A 14,458-nucleotide genomic window follows, 5' to 3' on the forward strand; every position below is an offset into this window, starting at 1 on the left:
CAGCCTTGTTTTTCTCTTTCCTCCCTCTTTGATGTGTCGACCAACCTTATTTTGGTACTATGAGTGAGTTTAGTAACCAAAAGGACACTTTATCTTCGGCACAACATACTCTGGCGCAGTGGGTTACTAGTGTGCTCTTAAATGGGCATAACTTCGTATCTTTGTCCCGTTCTCTTCAACTCTATAATGGAGGGAAAGGGAAACTAGTTGGCTTTTGGGTCGCGTCAAGGAATCGGAAAAGACGGATACTAAATATATTGCATGGGACATGGATAGATGCACCATTCTGGATTGGATCTTCAACTCAATGGAGGAGCATATCTATAATATGTTTATGTTTCACGCTTTCGTTTTTCGTGAATGGCAAGCCCTTAACAAGATGTATGCTCACTCCCACAATGACGCTTGTATCTTTGAACTTTATCATGAGATTGCTCATGCATCTCAGGAGACACTGTAGCTGTTAGTATCAGAGAATTTTGGGTACCTCCAATCTAGGTGGAAAGAATTAGCACAGTATGAACCTCTCTCCGATTTTGGTCAAGAGAATGGACCGCCAACATTCCTACCAGTTTTTGATGGGTTTACGATATGTGTATGATGCTCTTAGAACTCATCATAAACACCTTTCCTATGCCTAATTTATACGATGCTTTCACTACTGTTGACCAGAAAGAGCATAGACGTCAGATCTCTCGGCCAATAGCTTTACCAGAGACTCCTGTTAATCAGATGGCTCTTGTTGCTAATTCTAGACTTTCAGAGGGAAAGGTTATTTGTCAATATTGTGGAGTCACGAGTCATGTAAAGGATCGTTGCTTTAAGCTTCATCCCGAGCTAAAGCCGAAATTTTCTCGCAATTGTCCTTCTGGCCGCACTGCTGTTGTAGCCGATACAATGGGTGGGTATTCTACTCCACAGATTGTTATCCCTCTTGCTTCAACCCCCTTAGATCATCTTTTCAGGACTTCAATTAGTTACAGTCCCAGATTGGTCAGCTTTAGCAGCAGTACAAAACTTTATCTATCAGGGCTGGCTCTTTTACTCCCATGGCTACTATAGTTATAGGTACTCCTGCTTTTCATGTTAAAGCGGGAAATCCTACTAATGAGCACATGACTGGTGAGTTGTCATTATTTTCTACTCCCGTTACCCCTATTAATCAGGCTGTTAGTCTAGCTGATGGGTCAACCATCATTATTCGTAGTAAAGGAGATGTTTATCTATCTCCTGATATTATTTTGCCATCTATTCCTAACTTTGTGTTTAATCTTCTAACTGTTAGCAAACTTGCCAAATCATTAAATTGTGTAGTGGTTTTCTTTTCTCATTATTGTGTTTTCCATTACCTGTATTCGGTGCGGATTTTTTACAGATGGCCTCTACTACTTTAGGGATCTTCCACCGACACCTCCTCCACTTGCTTCAAGCCTTTGTTCTTCCAGTTTCTAGGTCTTATGATTTTTATTTTCAGACTTTAAATTTATGGCATGCTCGACTTAGGCATGTAAACTTTAGTATTTATGTTTGCTTTTCCCTTTATTAATAAAGGCTTGTAAGGATAATAAGTTTCAATGTGAGATTTGTCAGCTTTCTAAACATACTAGAACCAGTTATATTTCTCATATGCATCGTGCACCTAGTATTTTTGATCTCATACATTCTGATGTATGGAGTCCTCCTATTACTGCTTTTTCGGGGCATCGTTATTTTGTCACATTCATTGATGATTATTCACGCTACACATAGGTATATTTACTTAAAAAGAAATCTGATGTTTTTCTTTTGTTTAATCTATTCCTCCAAATGATCAAAACTCAAGATAAAATTGTTGTTAGGAATATTAGGTCTGACAATGGTCGTGAATATGTTTCCAATGAGTTTCGGTCTCAACTTAACCAAAATGTTATTCTTCATTAGCTTACTTGTCTATATACCCCTGAACAGAATGGTGTGGCAGAGCATAAAAGCCGCCAACTAATGTCAGTTGTTCGTTGTTTTTTAAGTGGTATGAATGTGCCAAAGTCATATTGGCACATAGCGATTCTTACAGCTACTTTTCTTATTAATCGTACTCTTAGTAGAGTATTAAATAGTAAGCCCCCTTACAAGTGCTGCAACCTGATATTGCTCTTTCTTCCATCACGCCCCAGGTGTTTTTCATGTATATGTTTTGTTCAGAATCGTAGCCCTTCTAGTACTAACTTAATGACAAGGCCATTAAATGTATTTTTTTTTTTAAGATACTCTTCCATGTCAAAAGGTTACCGATTTTATGATCATGTACACAAACACATGTATCAATCTCTTGATGTCACCTTTCATGAGCATACCCTTTTTTATGGTTCTAACACTATCTTGTAGGAAACTTCTACTCCCGATCAAGAGTCTTCTCCTCTTGCTCGTCCTCTTCCTCTTCCTATTTTTCAAGACAAGTCTTCTCTTCTCTTGTGGTTTCCTCACCCCCTTTGCAGGTCTATTCTCACCGGCCTCGTGCTCCTCCTCCACTGCTTTCATTGAGTCTCGGTATCCCACTCGAGAGTCAGGACCGCAAACCACCTGCTCGATTTGGATTTGCTTATAGTACTGATTATCTTTTTTCGCAGTATATCTCTTATGATGGTCTTACCGAGCCTTTTTAGGCAAACTTGATTCCATTTCCATTCCTCTTGTCTATTCTTCTTGTTTATGTTGATGATATCATCATTACTGGCTATGACATCCCTAGGATTGCTCAAGTAAAGCTTCAATTGGGTAAAGCTTTTGATGTGAAAGACCTTGGGGCAGCTCAGATATTTCTTGGGAATTAAGGTTGCTAGATCTAAGCAGGGTATCTCTTAATTGCAAAGGAAGTATGTCTTGGATCTTCTTAATGACACGGGTATGCTTGGGTGTGAACCTACTTCCACTCCTGTGGATCCTAATCTGAAGATCTTGGTTGGGTCTAGAGATCTCCTTTCTGATCCCTTGCAGTATCAACGCTTGATAGGAAGATTGATTTATCTTAACTACTCCCGTCCTGATTTGGCTTTTGCGGTTAGTGTTGTGAGCTAATTGATGCACGTCCTGGAGTTGGATTATTTTATTCTACTAGCAGGCAGGTTGGGCTATTATGTTTCAGTGATGCAAACTATGTTGGGTCTAAGACTAATAGACGCTCCACATCTGGCTTCTGTACTTTCTATAGAGACCATCTTATATCTCGGAAAAGTAAAAACCAACCTTTAGTTTCGAGATCTTCAGCAGAGGTTGAGTATCGTGCCATGCCTAGGGTATTTGTGAAATTCTCTAGCTTCTATCTTTCTTGGAGGCGCTAGGGCTAAGTGAAAATAGTCCTCAGACTTGTTTTGTGATAATAAGTCAGCCGTCATGCTTGCTTCATATTCTGTTATTCATGAGAGGACTAAACATATAGAGGTGGACATTCATTTTATCAGAGAGAAGGTTCGTTCGGGAATTATCAAGCCGTGCTTTGTTCGGTCCTCTAATTAGTCGGCCGATGTGTTCACCAAATCCGTTGGTCCATCTTTGCTTCATTCCTTGATTCCCAAACTGGGCTTGATTGATATCTTCACTCTAGCTTGAGGGGGAGTGCTGAAGTATCTGTGCTATTATTATTGTTATTATTATTATTATTATTATTTTCCTGAATGGGGTATTTTTATAAATTTTCAAAAGAAGTATTATTTTTAATTTTATTAGCCGTTTTTAGCCTTTATTAGGTATTTTATGTAAAATCCCTATAATCATGGGATCACGTAGATAAGATCCCCGTAATCATGGGCTCACGTAGATAAGATCCCTATAATCATGGATCATGTAGATTTTGGCATATTTCCTTTTTTTTTTTTTTTTTTTTTTTTTTTTTTTTGATAAATATATTTCCTGTTTTTTTTTTTTTTTTTTTTATTATTTGGTTTCCTTTCTTTGTACCCTATTCTTGTATATAAATATAGCTTTTGGCTCTCGGTTTGAGTAAGCCAAAACCCAAAAACTCTTCTTTTGTGGTGATGGAGGAGATCTCATGGAGATAGAAGTTTGGAGCCCTCTGGCTTAAGGAAGGTGATCGGAATACGAAGTTTTTTCATCGAATGGCCAACGCTCACAGAAGATTTAACCACATTGGGAGAATGCGGTTTAATGGAGTTACGATTTCTAGGGATGATGATATCCAGGATAGAGACTGCGAGTTGGAGGCCTCTTCTTGATGGGCATGAGTTTGCAGCAATATTGGAAGGTGATAGAAACTGGCTTGAAATGCTGTTTGTGGAGGAAGAGGTGTTAGCGGCTTTGAGGAGTTGTGATGGGGATAAAGCTCCTGGGCTAAATGGGCTGACTTTAGCTTTCTTTCAATAGAATTGGAAGCTGGTGAAGGCTGAGGTGATGGGGGCAATAAATTTTTTTTTCTTTTCTGCATGGCTCTTTTGAGAAGAGTCTCAATGCTTCTTTCATTACTCTTGTCCCCAAAAAGAGTGGAGCATGTGAGGCAAAGGACTTAAGACCCACTAGTCTTGTTGGGGCAGTTTATAAGATTATTGCGAAAGTCTTAGCCATTTGGTTAAGGAGGATTCTCGATGGGGTGATCTCGGACTCCCAGAATGCTTTTGTTGGAGGGCGTCAAATTCTGGATTTAGTTTTGATTGCTAGTGAATGCATTGATGCAAGGGCGAGAAGTGGTATTCCGGGGATTGTGTGCAAACTGGATATCGAAACGGCCTATGATCATGTTTGTTGGGATTGTTTGTTGTATTTGATGGAGATAATGGTTTTGGGCAGAAGTGGAGGGTGTGGATTCTTTTCTATATTTCAACTGCTTGGTTCTTGGTTTTAGTGAATGGATCCTGAGCTGGTTTCTTTGCCAGTTCTCGTGGCTTGAGGCAGGGGGACCCTCTTTCCCCTTTCTTGTTTATCATTGTCATGGACGCTTTTAGCTGTTGGGGAGGGTGGATCAACTTGGGTTCATTCAGGGATTCTCTGTGGGCAGAGTTCCGAATCAGTTAGTCATCTCCCCCCTGCTCTTTACGGATGACACTATTGTCTTTTGTGATGCTAGCCTTCTTCAGTTTAGGTATTTAAGGTGTGTGTTGGCCTGCTTTCAAGTTGTTTCCGGGTTGAAGGTTAACGTTGGGAAAAGTGAGATTGTCCCAGTCGGTGAGGTGGAGGATGTCTAAGTCTTGGCTGATACTCTGGGGTGTGGTGTTGGCTCTCTCCCGATATCCTACTTTGGACTCCTTTGGGAGTCTCGTCAAGGAGAGTTGGTGTGTGGGATCCGATTGTTGAGAGGTTCAAGAGGAGGTTTGCAAGTTGGAAGAAGCAATATTTGTCAAAATGGGGGAGGGTCACTCTTATGAAAAACATGCTCTCAAATCTCCCGACCTATTTCATGTCGCTCTTTCTGATGCCTAAGTCAGTTATTTGAAAACTTGACGTGATTTAGAGGATGTTTTTGTGGGGCGGGTTAGGAGATGAGTTCAAGTACCACTTGGTTGACTAGGAAAGTGTGTGATCCCTTATTAATAAGAGGGGTATGGTTTTTCGAAGGTTGGATGTGTTTAATAAGGCGTTGTTGGGCAAGTGGTTGTAGAGGTTTGGAAAAGAGAGGACCAAGCTTTGGAGACGCGTTATCGCTTGTCATTATGGGTAGGGAGATGGAGGGTGGCACTCAAACGAGGCTAGAACCCCAGCAGGAATGGGCTCCAGGAAGCTAATATGTAGAGGGTGGGATGAATTGGGATGTGCAGTTCCGTCGACAGTTCCATGATTGGGAACTTTTGGAAGTGTTAGACTTCCTAGCTTTCATTCACAGCAGGTGGTGGTCGGGGTGGGCATGGATGAGATGCTGTGGGTGAGTTCCTCAAGAGGGGTCTTCGAGGTTAAGTCATTCTACAGTTGTATGTTGGAGCGCCTGGGCCCCAATTTTCCTTGGAAGGACATTTGGAGGTCGAAAGCTCCCTTGAAGGTTGCTTTCTTCTCTTGGACCACTGCTTGGGGAAGCATCCTAACTATTGATAATCTTAGAAAAAGAAGTCATGTTGTGGTTAACAGGTGTTGTTTGTGCAAGACAACGGGTGAATCTATCAGCCATCTTCTTATTCATTGCTTGGTGGCTAGGGATGTTTGGTCTATGTTTTTAGGTGCTTTTGGTCTTCCATGGGTGTTCTCAGAATCCACGGTAGACTTGTTAGAGACTTGGAAAGGGCGTACAGTGGAGAGCCGAGTCAGAGATGCTTGGAGGGCCACTCCCCTTTGTATTTGGTGGGGTGTGTGGTGTGAGAGAAATAGAAGATTTTTTGAGGGAGAGGAGTCTCCCATTTGGGCTATGAATTACAGTATTCTTAGTCTATTCTTTTGGGTAAATGGGCGGGACTATAATTCAATGAATTCTCTTTTGGATTTTGTGGATAGCTTAAAGCTATAGTGTCGTCTTGGACGGTTGTTGACTTCTTTGGGAGTGCTCCCCTTTTGAGCGCCTTTTATAAAATCTTATTAAAAAAAAAATTAAGTGAGAGACATCACTTATCACTGAAGACTGAATACTGATAATTCAAAAAGATATTAAAAAATATTCATTTTTTACTTGCCACTTAAAAACTTAAGCACTTAAAATTCAGTTCTTAAAATTTCAGTACTTAATTTTCAGTTTTATCAAACAGATCAACCATGCTCTAGAAGCTGTAAGATGAAGGGCAAAATGGACATATATTTCACTCATGTGACGGTTGATGAATGAAAATAATAGCTATATAATAGTATGTTGCATGCACTCTTAGTAGATGCCTCTCAGTATTTTGATCTTTCTGTGTTTATCCGGTTTTCAGAACTATAGGGGTATTTATAGACAAAATAGAGTTAGAATACCGATTGATTGACACTAGATCAGAAACTCATTATGCATATCAAAAAGTACTTCTCCAGAATTCAATTTGAATCCTATGTAACCCTCATTGATGAATGCATGAACCCTGATTTGGTGAGTGCATACATGAGTGTTTAGCTTTAGTACTATTGGTCTTGAAGATTATCTTTTTGCCATTGATTGTAGATTTAATTCCAAATCTACCGTTGTGCAAGAGGTAACCGACTTACAAAATTCAAACTAAAAACAAAAATAAACATTACTAACTCAAGTTTTGGCACGAATTTTGCAGACCTAAGTATAGTTTTTGCAAACATTTTCTTCTCAGTATAGATTCAGCATGGCCCAACCATTGTGGAGTCGATCACTTTGTGAACTCCTTAATTATTCTCTACTTTAAGCCATTTGTGGGGGGCTTCATATTATTTTTCCTTGCTTCATTTCTAAGCCACCGACTAATGTGCTTGTGAAGTTGGTTGAAAGTCATGGTCCTTTACAATAGTTAGCTGTTTTTTGTTATAAAATTATTATATATTACTATTATTTTTGTCTGTAATGTTTCTATTCTATGTGTAGGTACAAGGCTACAATGATGGAGGATGTGCCCTGCATATTCGAAGCTGTTTTCCAATGTACCCTGGAGGTGTGCATGAAAGCTGCTTAGTTATGGAAGAAATATATATATATATTAATTGCTCATGGTATCATATCAGTTTAATTGTTTCTTTTTATGATTTGATGATGGAAACAGTAATTACATTCTGAAGCCATGCTTAGTTTGGGCCTAAGAATCTTTGTTGTTGGGGACGTCGTGAGAGATTAAAATCCTTTAAAATAATTTTAAAATGTTATACATGTATATGTATTGAAAAGTAAGTTGAATGGTTATATTAACCATGAAATGGTTTTGCTATATGTGGGTTCTCTTAGGGGAAGTAGATATCGGAGGTCTTACATGTAGGACCGGGAGGTTTCAGTAGACAAAGTTCGGTGGAATTGAAGTCTATTTTAAGAGAACGAAAGAGAGTGGCGATTGAGAGGTCAACAGGGACTCCCGAGCTCACCCTTATGCTATGGATTTGGTCTTAATTTTAGAGAGATCAACGTATCTAATTGCTTCTAAAGCCTCTTTTGAAGGGGTAGTTGAAAATGGTTGGACTCTTTTGTGCCAGGAAGTCTGTTTTATTTGGTGTGAGGAGGTGGAGGTTGATCTATCTTGTATTGATTAGGACAAATAGTGGCTACTTTTGGGAGGATCTTTGGTGTGGTGACAGGACTCTGGGGTGTGCCTTTTTGAGACTCTTCAGGATTGTCATTGATAGACAGGCCTTCGTTGTCGATTGTTATCAGCTTGATAGCACCAGGATGACCTGGGATGTGCGTTTTGTGAGGCGGAGTTGGAGGATGCCTTAGATTTCTTGCTTTGTTGTACAATCAGGATGTGGTTGGGGATGGGCCTGACTCATGGGTGTGGGACGCTCTCGTCACTGGGGATGTTTGGTTGCAAAGAGTCTTTGCTTCCCTTGAAAGGCCGTATTGTGCACGAAGGCTCTTCTCAAGGTTTCTTTGCTTGGACAATAGTTTTGGGGAGGATCCCAACATTGGCTAAACCTGAGGAGAAGGCAGGTCATTGTGAACTTGTGTTGTATGTGCAAGTGAGATCAGAAAATAGTAGATCATTTTCTATTGCTATGAGGCTTTCCTTCCTTTGCTTCAAACCCAGGCAGTTTGGGATGCAATACAAGTTGAGCCCGCTTATCGAGAGGTTTGTTAGTGGGGGAGACTAATTTAGTAGCACAGTTGACCTCACGAAGATGTCATACTACAAGGTTGCTGAACAGTTGAATTTGATGTGAGTTGACGTAGGATCTCTAACTGCGGCCTGTAAAATGGTAGAATGCATGGTGGTGACCGTGGTGGAGATGTGGATTTCAACAGGGTGAGTGAAGATCATTCTCATTTAGATTGCCAAGTTTTGTGCTGCAGGAGGGCATGTAGACTTCTATGAAGATGTTTCCAGTTTGCCACTACACACTATAATTTATATGATGTATTTTTGGTAAAATAAGATTTACCAGTTTGGCTACTTTTTACCTTAATATCTCACACTATGGACTAAGTTGGCAGATTTTGTTGATCAAAACGTTGTTTTTGTACTTTTGTTTTGATTTCTAGTTTTGTTATGAATTGTTAAAAGTGATTTAAGTGTAGATGCATCCTAGTTGAAGATAAACTACATGCTACAACAAAGGTCGAAATGGTAATCTTGATCAACAAGGGTAAAAGGGTAATTGTACACTGATGCAAACTCACCAAAACTAGGTACATGCATTGCATATTTATGTATCTTAATTTTAAAGTTCTAAACTTATTTTGATTCTAAATATGTTTGATTGTCCATGGTTTTTTAATATACGAAAATTGCATTTCTAAGTATAAAATTTGTAGGGGGTTCAATCCATCGAGATGTTGATTCAAAGCTTTCTGGATTGATTGACAGGTTCGATATATATTGCAGAGTTAAGAGAGATGTATAAGAGTTTGAGTTTTTATACACAAGTTTGTTTGTTTTTTGTTTTCCTAGTTGGTATTCACACCCCCTCCCCCCTCCAAGGAATTGTTTGCACCTAGCAAGAATCAATCATGAGACCTGATGCTTCACCAGGGCCCAAGTCTTTTCCAACTAGGCCAACCCCTTGGGGTTTTTTTTACACATGTTTGTGTTCTCTTTACATCATATATACATATTTTTGAGAGAAAATTCTTGTGAGATTTTTTGTCTATATTTACATTCATCAATCATCATCATGTTTAGCGTTGATGAGTGCTGTTACATGTGTTAGAACATCCATTGTTGCGCACTCAATTTTAATCAACACATTCGTTCAGTCCCTAACCAGATTGACAACTCAATGATTAGCGGCTTTGACCAATCACTAAAGCAGGTTTGTTAGGAGTTGAAGGCAACTGTTCAAAGACTATATCGGAGTTATATTTTAATTGCTTTTTCCTTCATCTCTTGGAACCTATCAACTTAAGACTTCCTTTTTATTTTCCTCTCTAGTAATGCCTCCTTTTCTAGCTTTAGCTTCTTTTGGTTCATATATTTCTTTGAGTTGAAAAGTGCCATTGTTTTCCTCCCAAGATGCACTTCCCTCTCCTTTCTTGGCTTCCTTCGAATTGATTTCTTCATTGGCTTGGACTGTACCTACCTTAACCTCAATTTCCTTATTTACATCATCCGCTTTGGATAGGCGTGAAAAGAGGGTTTCCAATATGTTAGTGTCACTAGACATTCTTTGGTTCATTAGAAACTAGGGCCACATGATGAGGCCTCTTGCTACTCAGTTTTGGGGGCTATGGTGCTTTATTTTGGATCTTTCCATTCCTTATTTGTTTATTTATTTTTTTGCGGATGGTATGGCGTTATGCGAAGCTATGGAGTGGTAGGGGAACAGTTTGAACATTGCCCAAAAGCCTCATAGCTGCTGCCTTTTCTGGTCTTCCAAAGAAGTTTTTTTCTCAAGCGTGTATGATTCAAATTATCTATGATTAAGCTTAAAAGCTTTTGGAATATAGTTGTTAGTTTGGATTTCAACACAAACCTGAACAAATTGAACCTCTTCTTAGATCAGGTTTATTTGTCAAGATACAAGGACCAATTAAGATCAGGTTTTTTACATAAGATACAATTGAGTGCCAATTCACTTGCAATGTGGCTTAAGGCCATCCCAAATCCGTGGCTCCAAGGCAACATTGCAAGGATTAATAATTTTTCTGCTAAAGTAATAGGGGTGCTGTAAAAAATCATCTCAAAAGCATGGTAACTCTTGATGTTAAACATGTGAAATCCATTGTCAATGGTTATAACAAGATAATGACCCGTTTCCCAATACCTTTGGAAAAGTTTTCGAGGAACATCCACCATGGAATCCCTCTACCCAGGATCAACACTATAGGCTCCAAGTGTAGGCTTGGGAGTATAGTCCTTTTCGGTTTCTATAAAGAAAAAAATTCATGGAATTGGGGCCTTTTTGAACTTTGTGTAGCCTTTCTGGTCAGATATGTTCAGCCTGTCGGGAACCTAATATCTTCCCATATTTGTTTCTTGATATATCATGTTCTTATGTGTTTGGTTTTACTGATACATTATTGTGATACTTAAACAACTTGGAATTGGCTACTGGCTTTAGATATTGATCAGTCTCCACTTATATCTTTATTTATTGAGTATTGTATCGGTACCAAACAAAACTTTAAAACTTGCATGTCTTCTTCTAGTTTCCTGATTGTCATATATGCTTGGTTTATTTTATGCAGATGATTACGAAGAACTTTGAAGATTACCCTGAGCATCGCCTCAAGTTCTTTTCATTACTTCGTGCCATTGCTATGCATTGTTTTCCTGCTTTGATAAAGTTGTCGAGTCAGGTTACATTTTATGTCCCTTAACGTGTCATTGTTCAATCTCAAAGTTTTTTGAATTTGCTACATATGGAACGAATAGTCTGTCATATGATCATATATTTGTTTTTCAAAAATTTTATCTTTCTTTATTTTTATTTAATATTTTTAGTTTCAGCGACCTTATTCTTGTTTCTGATTGTTTCTTGATAATGTACATCAGCAATTAAAGCTTGTCATGGATTCTATTATATGGGCTTTCCGCCACACTGAACGGAACATTGCTGAAACGGGACTAAACCTTTTGCTAGTGATGCTGAAGAACTTTCAGGTGTGATTTGTTATAATGTCTTGACTATGTATTAAATTATACCAAGGGAGGCCTTTATCTCATTGTGGCTTGTTTGGCAGGATTCTGAGTTCTGTAATCAATTCTATAGGCCTTACTTTTTGACAATCGAGCAAGAAATTTTTGCTGTCTTGACAGACACATTTCATAAACCTGGGTTCAAATTGCATGTCTCAGTTCTCCAGCAATTATTTTGTCTGGTAATGCATATCCTTTTGCTTTGTTTGTTTTTAGCTTCATCGCAAAGCAAGTTCATTACAGTTGTGCTGACGCATTTTCAGGCGGAGTCTGGTTCGTTGACAGAGCCTTTGTGGGACGTGTCAACAGTTTCTTACCCATATCCAGACAATGTAGAATTCGTTCGTGAATGCACTGTAAAACTTCTGGGTACATCATTTCCCAACATGACAGCACCTGAGGTAATTAATGAAATTCCTTTATTTTTTTTCTTCTTTTGGGTATACACCCAAATGATGCCCGACTTGGAGCTCAAATTCTCAACCTCCCTTTGGGAAAAAAGGGGGGTCGTCGTCATACCATCTGGGCCAATTGCCTGGTGGTTTATGTTAGGGTTGGCAATTTAACCCCAAACCCATTAAACCGCCCAAGCCCGCCCACTAAAATCAAATCATTTGGGCACCCAAATTTAAGTGAGTGGGTCAATAGTATGGGTAAAAAGTGGGTACGCATTCAATTCAATGGTCAATGGTGGGTACCCATCTTAACCCGCTCAAACAAAACTCTAAGGACACTCACTCATTTTACCCCCTCTTCGTTTCTGTGTTTGCATAATTCTGTAAGAAAAATTACAAATGATATCACTTGAAAACTCTTGATGAATTAATAGCGCTAGGTTTTTTTTTTTTTTTTTTTTTTAATATAATAATAATAAATAAATAAAAATTGCTCATATATGTAGAGCAGCAAGGGTAAGGAATGAATGATATCATCAGCTTTGAGCATTCATAATAGACTACCAAAATTCTGTTTGATGATTTGAATTTTTTCCCTCTTTTTGTTAAGTATTGTATCTTTTTATTCTTTCTCAGATCTATAAAGGCCATTGGATGGCCCAGCAAGTTATGATAGGATAATTAATAATTTTATTTTCATTTAACATGTGACCAATCTGCCAATATATAGTTTTATACATATTATACATATATATATATATAATCAGAACATCTTTGACATGAATATATTATACTTTCTACTGATTGAATTTCATTAACTTTTTACTGATATTTGAATTCGTTTGATTTCAGTATTTCAATTTAATATGGTAGTCAATAAAACCTTGTTTGTCATTTTGAATTTGCTGATAATTGAAGTCAATAATTCCAGTTTGCTAAAGTTAAATGTAGTGCTTTTTTTTGGTTAAAAAAAGGGTTAACCCGTTTATGACCTGCCATCGACGGGTTGATAATGGGTTACTAACCCATTCATAACCAGCCCATTCAAAACCCGCCCAATTGCCACCCCTACTTTATGTACTGAAGTTCTCTTTTAACAAATTCTTTTTTTTTTTTTTTTTTTTTTTCCTTCTGGATATTACTTATTTTATGGAGCTTTTCAGGTGACCCAGTTTGTGAATGGACTCTTTCAGTTCAGAAATGATCTTTCCACATTCAAGAATCATATACGAGACTTTCTTGTGCAATCAAAAGAATTCTCTGCCCAGGTAAAATGAAAGGACTGTCTGATGCTTGCCCTTCCTAATTTGCTTGGACATGCATGTCGCTATTTGATGATAAATAGATTATTTATGTGGAATTTGTTACTCTAATTTTCTTTCAACTTATTATCAGTCGTGGTTAAGCTGAAATTGATTTAGGTAATATCTAAGACATTACTACAAAACCTACCATACGTTTAAACTATATATTCGTAAAATGAGCATGATTGAAATGGAAAGATGTGTAAAAATACAAGAAAGGATTAGATTGGTATTGTTTTGTTCACGAAGCGGTTGAAGTTGCTCTAATTGGAGATACTCCATACTAAAATAGTGTCCTCGTTCCTTTTTGGGATATTCGAGAATAAGCGTCTTTCAAAAAAGTCAATGTTAAAAATTTAGGGCTTGGATGATTATGGTTTAGAGAGAGAAGAATGATACAATGACCAGTGAAGGAACAGTGGATAAAACATGTATGGTCAGAATAGCATCTAACAAACTCCATGGATAGAATTACATCACTAAAACAGCTGAACCAAGCTCTGGGAAATTGTTTTAACCTATACAAAGACTTCCGCAATCAACAGACCCTTCTAGCATACTCTCCCTTAGCCCAAAAACCGGGTGGAGGATCCATGCAAATGGTCTCAAGATGATCACCATTACGGAAAGCATTCTTCACATCAAGGGAGACAAGCAAACGAACTGAAGTGAATTTAGCCACAGGAGCAAAGGTATCATTAAAGTCTTTACTAAAAACCTGAGAAAACCCTTTGGCCACAAAAAGGGCCCTATACGGATTAATAGAGCCATCAACCGGATATTTAACACTGAATACCTATTTGCAACCAACAGTCTTTTCACCGGGAGGGAGAGATACAAGCTCCCATGTTTCATTATGCTGCAAAGTATCCATTTATGCCTTCATAGCAAATATCCAATTTGGATTTCGGAGAGCCTAAGACACATATAGAAATGGAATCAAGTTTGTGTAGGAAGGCTCAGTAAGACTCGGGAAGACCATTATAAGAGATATACTGTGAAATAGGACGATCAGTACTATAAGCAAATCCAAATATAGCAGGGGGTCTACGGTCCAAAGTGGGATACCGAGACTCAGGAACAGGGGTCAGGGAAATGTAAAGGAGAGAGAGGAGATGTACCTAAACCTGTA

The 14,458-nt window shown here is 38.4% G+C and overlaps 1 protein-coding gene across 1 annotated transcript in view; it reads left to right on the forward strand.

The window, feature by feature from the left end:
* Positions 1 to 14,458, forward strand: part of LOC132268185 (protein EXPORTIN 1A-like) — a 105,018-nt gene that overhangs the window by 85,355 nt on the left and 5,205 nt on the right. The window contains exons 26-31 of the mRNA XM_059768968.1: positions 7,433 to 7,499; positions 11,177 to 11,287; positions 11,484 to 11,591; positions 11,672 to 11,809; positions 11,891 to 12,028; positions 13,186 to 13,290. Of these exons, the coding sequence (XP_059624951.1) occupies positions 7,433 to 7,499; positions 11,177 to 11,287; positions 11,484 to 11,591; positions 11,672 to 11,809; positions 11,891 to 12,028; positions 13,186 to 13,290 (667 nt within the window). The remainder of the gene's footprint in view (positions 1 to 7,432; positions 7,500 to 11,176; positions 11,288 to 11,483; positions 11,592 to 11,671; positions 11,810 to 11,890; positions 12,029 to 13,185; positions 13,291 to 14,458) is intronic.

This window comes from Cornus florida, unplaced genomic scaffold (assembly GCF_030987335.1).
Source record: "Cornus florida cultivar Cherokee Brave unplaced genomic scaffold, ASM3098733v1 CherokeeBrave_3.0.0_Hap2_Chr08, whole genome shotgun sequence".
NCBI classification, from domain to species: Eukaryota; Viridiplantae; Streptophyta; class Magnoliopsida; order Cornales; family Cornaceae; genus Cornus; species Cornus florida.